Source organism: Phocoena sinus, chromosome 8, assembly GCF_008692025.1.
Source record: "Phocoena sinus isolate mPhoSin1 chromosome 8, mPhoSin1.pri, whole genome shotgun sequence".
In the NCBI taxonomy this organism is placed as follows: domain Eukaryota; kingdom Metazoa; phylum Chordata; class Mammalia; order Artiodactyla; family Phocoenidae; genus Phocoena; species Phocoena sinus.
The window spans coordinates 104,149,273-104,166,181 of NC_045770.1; the positions used below are offsets into that span (position 1 = coordinate 104,149,273).

At 53.8% G+C, this 16,909-nt stretch overlaps 1 protein-coding gene across 1 annotated transcript; it reads left to right on the plus strand.

The window, feature by feature from the left end:
• The first annotated feature begins 10,406 nt into the window (after positions 1-10,406).
• Positions 10,407-16,039, plus strand: NPAS4 (neuronal PAS domain protein 4). Its single transcript, XM_032640858.1, has 8 exons — positions 10,407-10,732; positions 11,460-11,611; positions 11,790-11,892; positions 12,011-12,284; positions 12,466-12,575; positions 12,922-13,057; positions 13,179-14,596; positions 15,289-16,039. The coding sequence occupies exons 1-8, from the start codon at positions 10,558-10,560 to the stop codon at positions 15,315-15,317; spliced, it is 2,397 nt and encodes a 798-aa protein (XP_032496749.1). The 5' UTR covers positions 10,407-10,557; the 3' UTR covers positions 15,318-16,039.
• Positions 16,040-16,909: the final 870 nt, after the last annotated feature.

The window sequence follows — 16,909 nt, forward strand, 5'->3', positions numbered from 1 at the left end:
TCTGCAGCAGCTGCAGGGGTGTTTGACCAGGACTCACTGAAGACAGCTGTGAAGTACTTGACCGTGCCCGAGGAGCTATCGATACATAGGTTTCCAGACATCTCTGGGCCCCTACTCTGGACCAGGACTGGGGCCCCAAAGGTGGATATGATCCAGCCCAACTGTGGGCACCAAGTCTGGCAAAGGAGAGAGGTTCATGTTCTGGAGAAGTTAGCCCTGGACTTGAATGGCTTTTCCCAGGGGCATCCATTGTTAGGGCCAAGCCTTCAATGCACAGAAGGGGAAACTGAGGTAGCCCTCCAAGAGATGTTACTTGCCAGGGTCACACAACAAGTCAGTGCATTGTTGAGACTAAGACCCTAGAACTCTGCCTCCTGGCCCAGGCTCTCTCTCTCTACACCTTGATCTCAGAGACCAGCCTTTGAGAGGTGCTCAAAAGGTCATTGTGCTGTGAGCCAGGTCCTTGGTTCAGGGTCCCCCTCTACTAAGTGTTGGCTGTGTCACTTGGGCCACTCCATTCTCTGCATGAGGCCTCAGTCACTCCAGGTGGATGATCTCTGAGGGGCCCCCACTTCAACTGTGAGTCTGGGATCCTCTGAATGGGGTGTCTTGCCAGGCTGTGGACTCTCTCTGTGGTGGTCTGTGGGACACTTCTGGGAGTGTTTTCTTCCTCCCACCAGACCGAAGCTAAACAATACTGGAAGTAACAGTCGCTTCAGCCACAGGCTGTGTAGACCACCCGAGGATGACCTGGGGTCTGTTTTATACACCTTGGAACCTATCAGATTCCCCCAGCGGTGAGTCCCCTGGTGCTCTTAGCACAGACCTGTGAAAATGGCCCCTGACGGGTTGGGTTTGAAGAAGGAAAACCATACCAGCCCTGTGCCCCCATGCCCTCAAGGCCAGGTCTGCAGGGCCCAATACGGGCTGAGGACTTGGTCCTCTGGGAGACTTCAGGCCCACTGAGACCCTAGCACTGGTCACATGGGCTCATCCCCACCTGAAAGTGGGTCTCAGGGCAGCAGCGTTTGACTTCTAAAGCCTGAGAGGCACTGGCCAGGGGGGACCTGGGCCCAGAGATGCTCAGGGTGCCGGAGATGGGAGGGCCCTTCCAAGCCAAGGGGTCCAACCCACTCACCTGGCATTTTGCAAATAGGGAAACTGAGGCCCAAAGAGAGGAAGGGGCTTACATAACACCCCAGTAGGCTGGTGGCAGAGCTAGGACCAGAACCCATGTCTCTAGATCCTCCTGTCTAGGACTCTTTCCCCCCCGCATCGAACATAATCTGCTGACATCTAGACTGAGCCCACCTCCAAGTCTTTCCAGACCTTCGAATCCTTGACAGAAGGCTTCTCCAGCCCACCCCTGTCTGCACTGGGTGATTCAGGAGCTTTCCCCTCAACCGGTGGTCCTTTCTCCTAAATCTTCCTGGTGTCCCCTTTCCATTTGTCTAGGGCTCATCTTTTCCTGGTTCCAGAAGCTTCTCTGTCAACAGATGATAACTGCAGCTACTCGCCTTCTTGCCACGGTTTGACCAACTCCCTGCAGTTCCAGCATTCCCAGGGGTGGGGGGTCATCATTCTCCCAGCTCTTGGGGGGTCTATTGGTTGCTCCTAGGGCTTCCCTTCTGTCCCTGGCCCGGGCCCAGCCCTGCTGCTCTTCCATGGTCACCCCAGCCTTGCATCCCATCAGTCTCCCCTGGGACTTCATGGGTCATTCCCTACAGACTTCCTCTCTGCTGGGCCCGGGTTCCAGTGGAAATAACAATAACAACCCAGGTGTCACTGGGTTGCTGTGAGTTGTGAATGAGTTAATGCATGATTAGGCATATAAGGCATAGGTAAGTATCCATAAACTCTCATGTTATGAGGTGCATTAGGTGATAACAAGCAGTCCCTTGAACCTGGAGCCTATGATGGCCTAGGCACCTGGGGGGAGAAGGGGCGAAAGGTCCCAGAGGACCTTTGGTAACAGGCAGTGACGGGAGCCAGGAGGGTTTTAAGTTGGGGAAGAACACGGCCAGGTTGGCTTCTAGGAAAATAACAGGAGGAGCTTGGTCGCTGAGCACTGCTAAGGGCTCCATCCCCGGACTTGTTGAGCAGTGCGGCTGCCAGCCGATGCCCAGGGAAAGAACACATGGGGACCCAGGCCAGAGCCCCTAGTATGACTTTGTGTGCATCCCTCAACCTCCCCAGGCCTCCAGCTATCATCTCTGTCCTTCTCTTTGGAACTGCTGCAGCCCCCAGCCTGCCCCACCCCAGCTGGTTGTCTCAGACCAAGCTGCGCCAAGGCTGCGAAAAGCCAGTGGGTGTCCAGGCCCTTTTCCCACACTTACAGTGACAGAGCGTGTGCTACCTCCCAAACCAGCCCATGCTATCACTTCAGAGCCTTGTTCAAAATCATATTTTCATAAAGTTAACAATGACTGACACTCCTTCATTCAACATTGATTGTACTCCTTGTGTGCCAGGCGTTGTTCCAAGTACTTTAATGATTTAACTCAATTTCCTCATCAATCCTTTTTTTTTTTTTTTTTTTTTTGCGGTACGCGGGCCTCTCACTGTTGTGGCCTCTCCCGTTGCAGAGCACAAGCTCCGGACGCGCAGGCTCAACGGCCATGGCTCACGGGCCCAGCCGCTCCGCGGCATGTGGGATCTTCTCGGACTGGGGCACGAACCCGTGTCCCCTGCATCGGCAGGCGGACTCTCAACCACTGCACCACCAGGGAAGCCCTCTCATCAGTCCTTTGATGTAGGTGCTACTATTCTCCTTACATCCCTATTTGACAGACAGGTAAACTGAGGCACAAGAGGTTAAGTCACTTGCCCAATGTGAAGGAGCCAGGATTCCGAGTAGGCATCTCACCCCAGAGCCTCCCTCCTGGCCTCCACCCTCTCCTGCTCCTGCTTCTCCAAGCCTCAGGCTCCCTCCCACCCACCTGCCTTCCCACAAAGAACTTATTGGCTTTCTGCCCATGGACCCCTCTGCTCAAGGCTGAGCCACTTCATCTCAGTCCTGCCACAGGCGCCAAACCTGGTCGAAGTGGAGACTGGCCTCCCTTACCAGTGGCTGCCCCTCTGCACATTCTGTAAACACCGTGCATCTGTGAACACGGGCTTTGGTGGCTTCTTTTGTGGCTACATGTCCTGTGTTGTCTGATTTATGATACTGCACTCCGCCCACCCCACCCCACCTACTCAGCACAGCTGAACATGGTCAGCCAGTCACTTGACACCTGGCAACTCAGCCCAATCACACCTCCTCCGGGAAGCCAACCCGGACTCCCAGGCTCCGTCACCCCTCATTTTGCTCTCCCCAAACACCCTGTATGCCTTCCTCCCAGCAGTCATTCCACTTAAATGGCTTGATCGGGTTCTTACTTTCTCACCAGCCTGGATGCTCCCTGAGGTTAAGACCAAGGCTGTGTTTCTAAACCACTGCATCACCAGTGCCTAGCACAGAAGCTGGCACAAACTCAGCCCTCAGATGTGTATGCGTGAATGAATGAATGAGTGACATACCTGAGGCCCTGCTCTGGGCCGGACCCTATGCTGGATGCTGAGAATACGAGACCAGGCATAGACGCTGGTGGGGGAGACAGACAAGCAAACAGGCGGTGACAATGTAGGATGAGAACTGCACTGATGAGGAAGCACAGGGGGCCGCGGGGGGCATTGAGGAGGGGCCCTGGACCCAACCGGAGGACCAGAGGACAAGGAGTTAGCCAGCTGGAGAGCGGTGATGGAGAGGATCCTGAAACTGGACTGAACTAATGACTGAATGTGCGGAAGGTCTGTCTCCTGCCCCAGACCTCCAGCTCCCTGAGGGCAAGGCGGGCATCCTGCGCTCCTTTCTCCCCTACAGTGCTTGGGGAAGTGTTGGGTCCCTGAACTGCATTTAAAGAGTGGTTTCAGTTGATTGATTTTCCTTCCCTCCTTGGAACATGGCTGGTCTGACACGCTCCTCACTGCGTTGCTTGTGCCACATCTTTTCTCAGCCTTGCCTTCAGACCCTGCCCTAGAAAAGCTGCATCTTTTCCCACCTGAGCTACACTCTCCCCCTCACACCCTCTCCATGGTTCTGTGCCCCTCACCTTCTCTGCTCAGCCCACCCACCTGGCTCTGACCGTCTCAATGTGTGGGCGCCAGCGTGTACCTTCTTCACATGAGATTTGTTGATTTCATAACCATAAATAGATGAAATGTTCTGAATACTTCCCTATGCAAGTAGAATTGGGGGAGTGATAACATAATGAAAAGACCTTAAGAGAAAGAAAACAGCCTGCTAGGGTGCGCCTTTGCACAAACCAACATGAGGATTATATTTTCACTGCAGACTGGTGGACCCTAGCCCCAGGATGGGGGAGGTTCTTGGGAATCTGTTAGAAAACCTTTACATTGTTTCAAACTAATGGATTCAAAAGAACAACCTAGTTAAGAGTAGCAAGAAGTAGAAATCAGGAGACCTGGGTTCTAATTCTGGATTTATCTCATTCTAGCTGTGTGACCCTGGACAAGTTACTAAACTTCTCTGAGAAAGTGGATAGAGATTCTTCCCCTGGGTTAGACTGGAGGCTCTAGGAGGCCTGAGACCCCACAGTACTGTCATTTTCCTCCCACCAGGACATTTTGTCTTCTTGTTTAATACCTTAATCACCACCCAAAATGCAGTCTTGAGGCTGGGGTTGGGGTAGGATGGAATGGGGTATCCTGACTCTTCATTGCTAACTCCAACTCATGTTGCCATGGGGACAGGATGCGGAACATCAGTTCTGCATGGGGAGGCTACATCTACACAGCTACAGAGTGGCTAGAAGCTAGTAAGGAGCCTAGTCCATAGGGCTTCCCAATCTCTTCACCCTTAAGGAGTACAGGGACACTACTGCTCCATGGCATTTGGAAGAGTAAAGGGAGATGAAATGACATTTTGGTATGCCCTGGGTCCAGAGAGCTTCTGCTTGAGAAAGAGAGAGATGAGCAAAGATATTCCTAGCGTGAACTCATCCTCTACTCCAAAAGAAAACAATCTTTTTCTGTAAAGTGTCAGTTTGTAAATATTTTAGGCTTTCAGGCCATATGGTCTCTGTTGCAGCTGCTCAACTCTGCCATTGTAGGGTGAAAACAGCCATAGACAATATATAAACAAATGGATGTGGTTGTGTGCCAATAAAACTTTATTTGCAAAAGCACTTTGTGGGTTAGATTTGGCATGCAAGTCAGAGTTTGCAGACTTCAACTCTACTCCAAGGTACAAGAGAAAGCCTGGACTTGGGAGCAGGAGCTCGGCTTAAGGCTCAGCATCGCCAATAACTTGCTGTGTGACTTTGAGTAAGTCATTGTGTCTGAGCCTCAGTTTCACTATCTATCAAATGAGCATAATACTATCAACCTGATTTGGCATGAGAATAGGTCTAACAGGTCAGAACAGATCTGAAGTCTTTTCATCCCTCTGTTCCATCACTTCAGGTAGAGCTAACCCCCTCCTCAGGCCATGCCCTTGCCTGCTGAGGTTGGGCAGGAGCCTGCTGGAAGGGAGGAGGTGTTTCTAGAATCAGATTCTTGGTCTGGCTTTCCAGTCTCCAGCCCCAAGTGACCCCATTTATGCAGCAAGCCAAGCACAGGAAGAAATGAGGAATCCCTTCGTTTCCACCATGCAGTCATTGGGCAGGAGGCTACAGTTCACTTGAGAAAGTGATGTGGCTGCAGTGGCTGGTGGCCAGGCTTCATAGGAGGCATTTGAGACTCAGGCTGGGACTAGAGTTTGGAAAGGTAAGCTTCAATGCTCTTCTAGATTGTTCACCTGTGACCCCAATTTCCCTGGGGTCCAAGTCAAGTAGCTGCACCTGTGGTCTGGTGGTGACTTGCAGCACCACCAATTGCCTTGATGGACCTGTCTTGAGCCATCTTGTCTGTCTGTCCGACCTGACAACCACTGAGATTTTGCATCCTTTGGCATCTTGTCATCTGTTCCGAAGACCCATCAAGTGATTCATTCATTCATTCATTCATATTTTCCCTCTCTCTCTCTTTCTCTCTCTTTCTCTCTCTCTCCCTCTCCCTCCCACCCTCCCTCTTTATCCTTCTCATAGACACATTTGTCCAGAGCCATACAGGATACACGTTGACAGCTCTCTGTCTAGATCCTTGCCCCAAGTCTCCAGAAAATTAGCCTTAATCAGGAGTCTCCATGCTGTTTTAAAGAAACAGACTCCCCATTCACCCTCCAGCTCCCTCCCAGCAGGTTATCCTCCCTGAAATCTCTGGAAAAGATATACCTTCTCTTCTCTGATAGAGGCTGAGGGGTGATGTCCCTCCAGGTCCCCAGTAAAGCCATGTAAGACAGGGGCAAGGGATCTCACGGCCTGTTCTTGCTATAAAAATCCCTTTTTCGGAAAAAATAATAAAGAAATAAATCAGCCAATCCCTCTTCGATGCCATCACCTCTTCTTGGTGACTTTTCGGGGAAGGAGTGGGCGGGGTTGCCATGGCAACAGATGCGAGCTTGTCTCGGTAAAGAAGGGACCTTGATATTTTTTCTCTCTCTCATTCTCTCTTTCAGTTGTGTGTGTGTGCGCCGCGCATGATCGTGCCCACACCAGGAATTTTTTTTTTTTTTTTTTTTTAGAACTAAAGAAAGCCCTTCTCTTTCCTCAGCTCCCCAAATATGGAGTGATGGAAAACCATTTACTCCTGCAGGCCAGGGACAATTCAGGATGGTTCAAGAGAAAAGGAAGAGGTCATACGGGGCTCCTTTCCTCCATCTTTTGGCTAGAGATTGCATGCAGAGAGACCTTCACAAATCGTTGGGGTCCAAGGGCTGGAGAGAAGGGAAGATGTTGGGTGGAGAGAGATGATTAAGGCATAAATGGTGCAAGAGCCCAACAAGTGACATCTGAGAGAGCAACAGAAGGTGCATTGAGGCTAGGGATGCAAGCAAATCCGCACACACCATCAGGTGCTGGGAGAGAAAGGCACAGAGCCAACTCAGACGTGGACACAAACACACATATGTACAGGGAGGCACACAGAAAGCTGCAAACATATAAATGCATACCAGCACAAACATAGAACTACACACAACACAGGAAATCATAGACATTCTTAATAAAGACAGGCATAGACGCAGGCATAAGCAAATGCATAGATATAAAGAGATACAGACACACAGCTATGAAGACACATGTGAACAGACATACAGAGGCCTACAAATACAGTCATGGTCAAATGGACAGACAGGCACACACGCACATTCTCAGAGTCTGGCCCCCTCCCTTCAATTGCCCAAGCATCCCCAAGCAGCAGTGCATAGCTGGAAATGCTGCAGGCTCACACAGAGAGTTTGGGTGGGTGGCTTCTGCTCCCCCCATTTCTTCTACAAACTCACCCCAAGGCCCCCCTCTGAATTCATTCCCTTGCCCACTTTCCTATAGTCAATGGGCTCTAATACCTCCCTCATCTCAGACTTCCAATTCTTAGCCTGTTCTGCTGCTGCCGCCTGCTGCTTGGGAGGGGGAGGGAGGTGTGTGTGGGGTGACTCAGCCAGGCCAGGATGACTCACACTGCCAGTATTTTTAGCAGCGGCCAGGAGCTCTCTAGCGTGCCAGCCGCCCCCCTCCTCCTGCTTGCTATTTTGGAACCATCACTGGTGATATAAATAGCTCCTCTCCCACATACTGAAGCTGCTGCCAAGCTATTTTTGGTTCTCCACAGTTAAAAATAGCTTTAAGGAGGTGGGATGCAAGGGGTGTGGGAGTTGGCCTGGGGAGAGAAGACATTGGGGCATACAGCGCTTCTCAACTTGAATCAGAGTGGGCGATCTAGGATGAGCTCTTCTGTGCCCCCTCCCTTGTCCCTTTCTAGACCCTTCTTCTCTTCCAGAGTGCCTTCCCCCCAAGTCCATTCTGGAAAAATCCAAGGGCTCTTCCCTTGAGCCTAGTTCCCCCCCCCGCATTTACTTCACTCCTAGAGTTCAGATATCTTGCCCCCCTACAATCCACCCCCTTATTCATTCTCAGGGGACAAGGGCACAGCCAGCTGGGGCCTCACTGTGAGACCTGTATGGATTCAAGCTCTACTTTAACGTCGCATGTTCCACATGACATTCCTTGGGATAGTTCAGAACCACGGACAGCGGTGAGTGCCCCATTCTTTCACCGCGGCTCTGCTCAGCTTGCTGGACCAAACCAACAGGCACCTTTGGTCATGGAGAGAAACACTAAGAATGCCTCTCAGTCAGGGATAAAGAACCAATAAGTGAATAAAACAGGAACACTGCCCTGGATTTTCCTACAGGAAAGGGGTCCAAAGATTAAGGGCTTGTCCAAACAGAAGCTTGAGCGAGGGGTGGGTGAGTACGTCAGGGGTCAGACAGAGATGAAAGTGGAACAGAGATACGCTTTCTGAAGGAACCATTTTTCTGTCACCCAGGTAAATAGGGTTAGAGATAGTGGCAGACAGGCAAACAGACCCCTTCCCTCCATCTCAGCTGTGCCACTGAATACAGGAAGGTTGATGTGGATGGACCCAACCTCTGCCAAAATACACAAGAGGTCATGATTGGACCCCCAGAGACCCCCTTCTTAGACAGCCTTCTTCTCAGCTGTCTCTCCTCCTCCCACTCTACCCCTCTTGCTTCCACCCTTTTCCACGAGGAGTGAAGACCCCAAAGTTTGCTTCTTGGTGTCAAAGTTTATCTCCACCCCTCCTACGTGGCTTTCTACAATCAGGCCAATCCCTTTCCCCCAAATTTTAAGTGGTCTCATCCCCAGCCCCTCGCGTGACTTCACACACACCCTTACCCCACAGAATTCGATTTCAGATAAAATGTCCCCTAGCCCATTACCTTCCCCTTTGTTTGGGGGAAACAAAGGCACCCTTCAACCCCAGTAGAGAGTGACCATCCGTGCAGAAAAGAGCAAGAAGAAAGAGGGAGATGATAGGGCAAAGTGATATGATGTGGAGACAAAACTGACAAAGAAGAGAGACGAGAGAGAGCAGAAGGGGGACGTTGGTGGTGGGGGGTCGCAGAGGGCGCACAAAGTTGAGATAGACCACCAAGCCGGCAATGAGATAAAGAAACTAGCTGGTGCGGGGCGGTGGGGGGTATTTGGAGAGTTGAAGATGGAGAGACAGCGAGGAATCCTACCGCCGATGACGGGGAGGGGGTTGGAGGGGAGTGTGGACGGCCCGACGGAGTTAAGGGGTCTCTGGTAGGTGCCTGGATCGTGCAGAGGGTCCAGCACGGCCTCCTCGCTTCTCTGCTGCGTCCCCATCCTCCCCGCTGGAGGCAGGGGGGAGCCCTCCGGAGCGTGGCGGAGGCAGCCAGGCCCCGCCCGCCGCTGCCGCCGCCGCAGCAGCCGCCGGAGGATTCCTGTCCTAATATGGAGCTGGGATTCCCCCGGCCCCGCCCCCGCCCCCGGCCCGCGGGGAGACGAGGCTTGCACTCGAGCGGGGGGGTTGAGGGATATGGGGGTGGTGGCGGGGGGAGCCGCTGGCTCTGGGGGCTGGCAATGGGGGAAAGGATACCTTGGTGTAGACCCAGATCCTCACCAGGCCCTGGGACCCTGCCTCAGTTTCCCCCGTCAGTGGCTGAGGTTAATTAGTTGACAGAGAAACGGAGAGTCACTGCCGACTGCGGCGTTGGTGCAGGTGTTCCTATTCTTAGCTGTGGGAAAGTAGAACCAAGGCCAGATTCAGCTGGTTCCTCTCCCTCAGGACCCTTTTCCCACCCATCCTAGGGACTTAGAGCCCCACCGGCCCCCCCCCCTGCTAAATCAGCAAGGCCCGGCTTTGGAAAGGGGGGAGGAGGAGATTTGTTCTTTGAAAGTGACTAAGGGAATCCCGGATTGAGTAATCCCTAGAGAGAAACCCCAGCTGTGACCTATCCCACAGAGGCCAAGGAAGGTCCTTCTCCCCACCCCCATCGCCCCGCCCCAGACGAACTAGACCTTTGGCAAATAGGGAGGGGGGATTTGTGTACGACCCTGCTCCTCCCCTTTCCCTTATCTCTTCAGAAAAATCATTGTCAGAGCGAGCCCCTCTACAGACTCTCCTGCCAGGGGCTTCAGACCGCCCCAACCCTTGCCCTGTCCCTTCCCTCAGCTGAATACATTAGGATACCTGGGTCCCTGCACCCCCTTTCAGGCCTTCCTCTCGGCACAGCTGCCGCCAGCCGCGGCCCCCTCCGCAGCCTGCGTTCTCCCCCTCCCCCCGGCACCCCTCCCGCTCTCGTTCTACGTCATGGGATGACGTCGGAAGCCTGGGAGGGAGGAGGAGCGCGCCCCCCCAACCCCAGCCAGCAGCTCCCGCTGCAGCTTGCTTAGCCCAGCCTCCCGCCCCCCCTTTCTCTAAAGCGAGCCCCCCACGCCTGACAGGAGCTATATAAGGCGGAACAAGGCAGGCGAGGGGGGCAGCGCAGCCGAGCGGAGCCCAGGAGAGGAGACAGAGAGAGAAAGAGCCTAAGCGAGAGACGGGGAAGCAAGGAGGAAGCCACCGGTGCGTCGGGACAGGAACGCAGGTGTTCGGAGCGCCCGAGCTGGAGCTCCGCAGCCGCTAGTCATGTATCGCTCCACCAAGGGCGCCTCCAAGGCGCGCCGCGACCAGATCAACGCTGAGATCCGGAACCTCAAGGAGCTGCTGCCGCTGGCCGAAGCGGACAAGGTCCGGCTGTCCTACCTGCACATTATGAGTCTTGCCTGCATCTACACTCGCAAGGGCGTCTTCTTCGCTGGAGGTGAGCAAACTGGGGCGGAGACACGAGCTGGCGCGCGCCGGGTAGAGTGAAGCAGAGGGAACCCACTGGGACTGCCGCAGGTCTAGGGCAGCGTGTCGGCGAGCTGGGGTGAGAAGGAACTAGGAGAACTCAGGAATTCCCACTTTTCCGCCTGAGTTCTGTCCAAACCTCACCTTAGTTCTGAATGAGGATTAGAGAGCCTGGATAGTGTCCCTGGTGCCAGACTTATGGGAGGAGGAGAGCCAGGACAGAATGGCCCCAGTCCCCACCAGCGTAGAGGCGCTCCGGGGAGCCAGCGAAGGGAAGCCCGGGAAGTTACAGGGACGGAGCCGCCAAAGCCTGGGGAAGCACAGATGCTGTTCACGATACTGGAAGGGCTCTTCTGCAGCCGGTGGAGCGCTGACCGCGGTGCTGACAGCACCACCGCGTTGCAAGGCACTGCCCGCGGTGCTGAACGCTCGGTCGGCTTTGGAGCGCTGTCCGTGGTCCTGAAACACAGACCCGCCAAAGCCCCAGCCCCGACTTAGAAGTCGAAGGGCTCGCTGGCTGGAGAGATCCAGCAACAGGTTCCCCGGGCAAGAGCTGCGGGCAGCAGGTCAACAGGTGTGTGCAGAAGCAGGTCCATGAGAAATTCCTCAGAATTTTCTGAAACCCGGTCCATGTCTTTCTCACTTCTTCTTTGCTTCCCAGTCTTACTCCTGACTCACCCTGTCTTCTCACTCTGCAGGCACTCCTCTGGCGGGCCCCACAGGGCTCCTCTCAGCTCAAGAGCTTGAAGACATAGTGGCAGCACTACCTGGATTCCTGCTTGTGTTCACGGCGGAGGGGAAGCTGCTATATCTCTCTGAGAGTGTGAGCGAGCATCTGGGCCACTCCATGGTGAGTGCTGAGGATCCTTTCGGCTTGGACTGCAGCACGGATGGGAACACAATGAGTTTTCCACTTTTGAGAATCTGGGAATTACAGGGGAGGAAGTTATAGCCTACAAGATGCTATGTGCCAAGGATTGGCTCTTGCTGCCTTCATTAATGGTCATCTCTCCTTTACCTTTCTCCAGGTGGACCTGGTTGCCCAGGGTGACAGTATCTACGACATCATTGACCCAGCTGACCACCTAACTGTGCGCCAGCAACTCACCCTGCCCTCTGCTCTGGATAATGGTGAGAACTCCTTTCTCCTTGCCTCAGTCCAATATGCCTCCTGCTGCCCTGCTCCTTCCCATTTGCCATCTCTCTCAGCCATTCACTCTCTTACCAGTTTTTCTCTTCACTCACCTAGATCGCCTCTTCCGCTGTCGCTTCAACACCTCCAAGTCCCTCAGGCGCCAGAGTGCAGGCAACAAACTGGTGCTTATTCGAGGCCGATTCCACGCTCACCCACCTGGGGCCTACTGGGCAGGAAATCCTGTGTTCACAGCTTTCTGTGCTCCACTGGAGACAAGACCCCGCCCTGGCCCTGGCCCTGGCCCTGGTCCTGGCCCTGCCTCACTTTTCTTGGCCATGTTCCAGAGCCATCACGCTAAGGACCTGGCCCTGCTGGACATCTCAGAGAGGTAAGCCCAGAGTGTTCAGACCCCAGGGAAAAGGCAGGTCAGAGGTGAGGGGACCCTAGATTCTGGAGTCAGGGACAGGGAGGATGGGATCTAAGGGTGCAGAAGACCTGGGAGGGAGTGAGATGCCTGGGTATCAAGCAGGGAAAACAGAAAGCTGACCTCATCCTTTCCACCTTCCCAGTGTCCTAATCTACCTGGGCTTTGAGCGCAGTGAACTGCTCTGTAAATCATGGTATGGACTGCTGCACCCTGAGGACTTGGGCCACGCTTCTGCTCAACACTACCGCCTGTGTGAGTGTCCAGAGAGGCTGAGGACAAGACAGGGAGTTGGGAAAGGGCATGGGAAACCTGACCAAGAAGGGCTGTGATCAAGACTGATGTCGGGGAGATATCAGAGGCTAACAGCTTTGGATGCTATGGGGTGAACACTAGGGTAAGGAGTCAAGGTGAGAATAGAATCAGAACTGGGGGACTCTGAGTGGTGAGGTCAAAGTGGGGAGTTGAATGGTGCAGGTTAAGGTAGTCAGAAAAGAGGATGTCATGAATGCCCCAATTCAGTGGAGAGGTCAGAGAGTGGGGAGAATAGGTGGTGCTATCTGATGGGTGTCCTAACTCTGCATCTCTTCTTTCTCCTCAGTGGCTGAGAGTGGAGATATTCAAGCAGAGATGGTGGTGAGACTGCTGGCCAAGCCTGGAGGCTGGGCGTGGATTTATTGCCTTTTATATTCAGAAGGTCCGGAGGGTCCCATTACCGCCAATAACTACCCAATCAGGTGAGCTGCAAGCCAGGGGCCTGGGAGGCAGCTGAGGTGGACATGGAGGAGATACAAATCAGAGAACTTCTCTGGGAATGGACACCACACCCTTACCGGCTGCCTCTTCTCTCCTCTCCAGTGACACGGAAGCCTGGAGCCTCCGCCAGCAGTTAAACTCTGAAGAAACCCAGGCAGCCTATGTCCTGGGCACCCCGACTATGCTGCCCTCATTCCCGGAGAGCATCCTCTCACAGGAGCAATGCTCTGGTCCTAATCCACTCTTCACCATGGGGCCTCCCCGAAGCACCAATTTCCCCAGTGCTCCTGAGCTGGGTGCTGTCTCAACACCAGAAGAGCTTCCCCGACCCCCCAAAGAGGTTGGCTTCAGTTACCTGACATTCCCATCTGGCCCTGAGCCTTCTCTTCAAGCAGACCTGAGCAAGGATCTTGTGTGCACCCCACCCTACACGCCCCGCCAGCCGGGAGGCTGTGCCTTCCTCTTCAGCCTCCATGAGCCCTTCCAGACCCACTTGCCCACTCCGTCCAGCTCTCTCCAAGAACAGCTGACTCCGAGCACTGTGACCTTCTCTGATCAATTGACGCCCAGCAGTGCAACTTTCCCAGATCCACTGACTAGCCCACTACAAGGCCAACTGACCGAAACCTCAGCCAGAAGCTATGAAGATCCTTGCACCTCCACTTTCCCAGATCAGCTGCTTCCCGGCACTGCCACCTTCCCAGAGCCTCTGAACAGCCCTGCCCACGAGCAGGTGACTTCTCCAAGCACAGCGTTCCAAGCACACCTGAACAGCCCCAGCCAAACTTTCCCAGAGCAACTGAGCCCTAATCCCACCAAGACTTACTTCGCCCAGGAGGGATGCAGTTTTCTCTATGAGAAGTTGCCCCCAAGTCCTAGCAGCCCTGGTAATGGGGACTGCACACTCCTGGCCCTAGCCCAGCTCCGGGGCCCCCTCTCTGTGGACGTCCCCCTGGTGCCCGAAGGCCTGCTCACACCTGAGGCCTCTCCAGTCAAGCAGAGCTTCTTCCACTATTCGGAGAAGGAGCAGAATGAGATAGACCGTCTCATCCAGCAGATCAGCCAGTTGGCTCAGGGCATGGACAGGCCCTTCTCAGCAGAGGCTGGCACGGGTGGGCTAGAGCCACTTGGCGGGCTGGAGCCCCTGGACCCTAACCTTTCCCTGGCAGGAGCTGGCCCCCCTGTGCTCAGCCTGGACCTGAAACCCTGGAAATGCCAGGACCTGGATTTCCTGACTGACCCTGATATATTCCTGGAAGAGACGCCCGTGGAAGACATCTTCATGGATCTCTCTACCCCAGACCCCAATGGGGAATGGAGTTCAGAGGATCCTGAGGCAGCAGTCCCAGGAGGGGCCCCATCACCTCGCAACAACCTGTCCCCAGAAGATAGCAGCTTCCTGGAGGACCTGGCCACATACGAAACCGCCTTTGAGACAGGTGTCTCAGCATTCCCCTATGATGGGTTTACTGATGAGTTGCATCAACTCCAGAGCCAAGTTCAAGACAGCTTCCATGAAGGTGAGTTGAGCCAAAATGTTCAAGAACTCAAGTTCCTCTCCTGCCAGTGAGATGCTGGGTGGAGTTAGACGAGTAAACTGCCCTCTCTGTTCCTCAGTTTCACTAATAGGATAAGATCACCTGCTGCGTAGGATAGCGGTTCGGATAAGAACTAATGAAAACAATATGGAAGTTCTGGACAAGTAGGCCTGGGGGGCAGAGATTAGGGGTGTGGGATAAGATGCAAGAGAATCTTGGGTAATGGTTTGTGCTTCTTAACTCTACGAGGGACCTAGATCAGCCATCCCCACCCCATTTTACAGATGAAGACCATCAAGATCCCAAAGTTAAAGAAACTCCCCTGAGGTTATACAACAAACTGATGGAAGAGGGATTAGAGCTCTATCTCAGTATTCTTTGTCCCCCAAAGGGAATACAGATTGAGAGTTTACAGGAGTTTGGGAAAGAGAGTGGGACTCAGCCCCTGGCCCCGACAGAGTGTCCCTGCTATGGCTCCATCCTTTCCAAAACCACAGACATAATTTCACTTCATTCATCCAAACTACTCCCCTATCTTCTGAGCCTCTGGTGATCATTCAGTCATTGGACCAGCGTACTGGAAGCCCATACTATGTGCCAACAGTGCACCACATCCTCAGCCTATCTTTCCTAATAGGCCTAACTGACTGTTGTCTCTCTCTCTCTCTCTGCAGATGGAAGTGGAGGGGAACCAACGTTTTGAATAAGTCTGTGACTTAACGTCGTCAAGTATGGCATATTGTCATCAAGACATGGAGCCGCTCTCCACCACCCCGGGATTGTTGGGGGGATTCTGGGGGCCAGAGGGGGATAGATCCGATTCCCCAGGCCCTGCAGGATTTGGGGGGGGAGGTGGGAGGGCAAGGGAGGGGAGCTTCTTTTTAAAATTTAGAGACATCAAGCAATCCCAGTTTCCATTTCAATCTGTATTCACTCGTAGTGAGTTTCCTTGAATGGGATTTCAAGCGGAGAATGGGGGAGTCTCACTTCCCCCGCCCCGCGCTGCCCCATGGGCCTGGGCCAGTTCTCCACTCCTGGGGGCCAAGCCACCCCTGGGCCTTGGTGGGGGAAAGGCAGTGCCCACCTGGGCCAGCCTGTGCCCTGAGGGGCTCTTGACACCCACGTAGAATTCTCTACACACCAGTAACGGGATTTCAATTCCGATGGACTCTGCCGCCCTGGCGGCCCTTCTTGTGACTTTTGCGCCCCGCGCCTGGGGTGGGGGGCGCGAAGAGACGCTACGTTCCTTTCCGATGGAGGAAGGCAGACCTGCCGCCGTCACACGTGTGCTTGCACGAGTGCGTGTACCTGGTGCGGGACTCACCCGGCTGCCCAACTGCCTGGGACTACCCAGGTGGTCACCTCGTGGTGCTGCGGTGACTTTGTAGCCAACTTTATAATAAAGTCCAGTTTGCCTTTTTGGTACACCTGGTGTCATGCACTTCTGTGAAAAGGGAAGGGTGGTGACCTGAGAAGGTTGAGAGGTCCCAACGGGAGCCTGGAGGTTAGGAGGTAAACTCTGGACCTGCTGACAGCCCTGGCATTTCTTCATTCACTCAAGCACTCATTCATTCATTCACTCAACACCTGAGTGTTCTGTGTGTGGCCCACCCTGTTCTAGAAGCTGAGAGTTTGGAGCTGAAACAGATGCTACGTCTTGGCGTCAAGATGCTTTGGCATCCAATGCTAAAGGGTACTGGAGTCTCCTCTCTGCTCCGGGCTTGCAGTGCTTCCAGTGTGGGAAGGAGCAGAAGTGTCTGGGGATGGGTAGGGGATTCAGCTTGGCATTTTCCTGGACATGAGTTTGGAGTTTCAGAACATGAGTTTCTTTCTTCAGCCTGGCCCTACAGGCAAGCAGCTTCCCTGGATTTAGGGTCCTGGATCTCTCACTGGAAATGATAACCACCTCTTCTATCCCTGAATGGGGCTTTCAGCTGACAAACAATTTTATATCACTTAGTCACTGCAATAAAGCCTCTGGACAGGTGTATAAGCACCATTTCATTGGTGGAGAAACTGAGGATCACAAGTAAAAAGTGATTTTTTTACCCCCACAGTTAGTGAGAGCCACAGGTGGGCAATACACCCACGTCATCTGCATCCAAGCCCTGGCCTGTCTCCTCCGCCAGATTCCCCAAGAAGGGCAGGCTTGGGCTGGAGCAGGGGCCTCCTCCCCTCCCAGTCCGCAAACTAGAGCAGACCCCAAACCTCTGAGCAGAATATAACTTAGTGGATCAAGAGGAAAAGTTTCCCAAAACACTGTCTTCCTCTAAGCTTGAGGGCCAAAAGCCACAG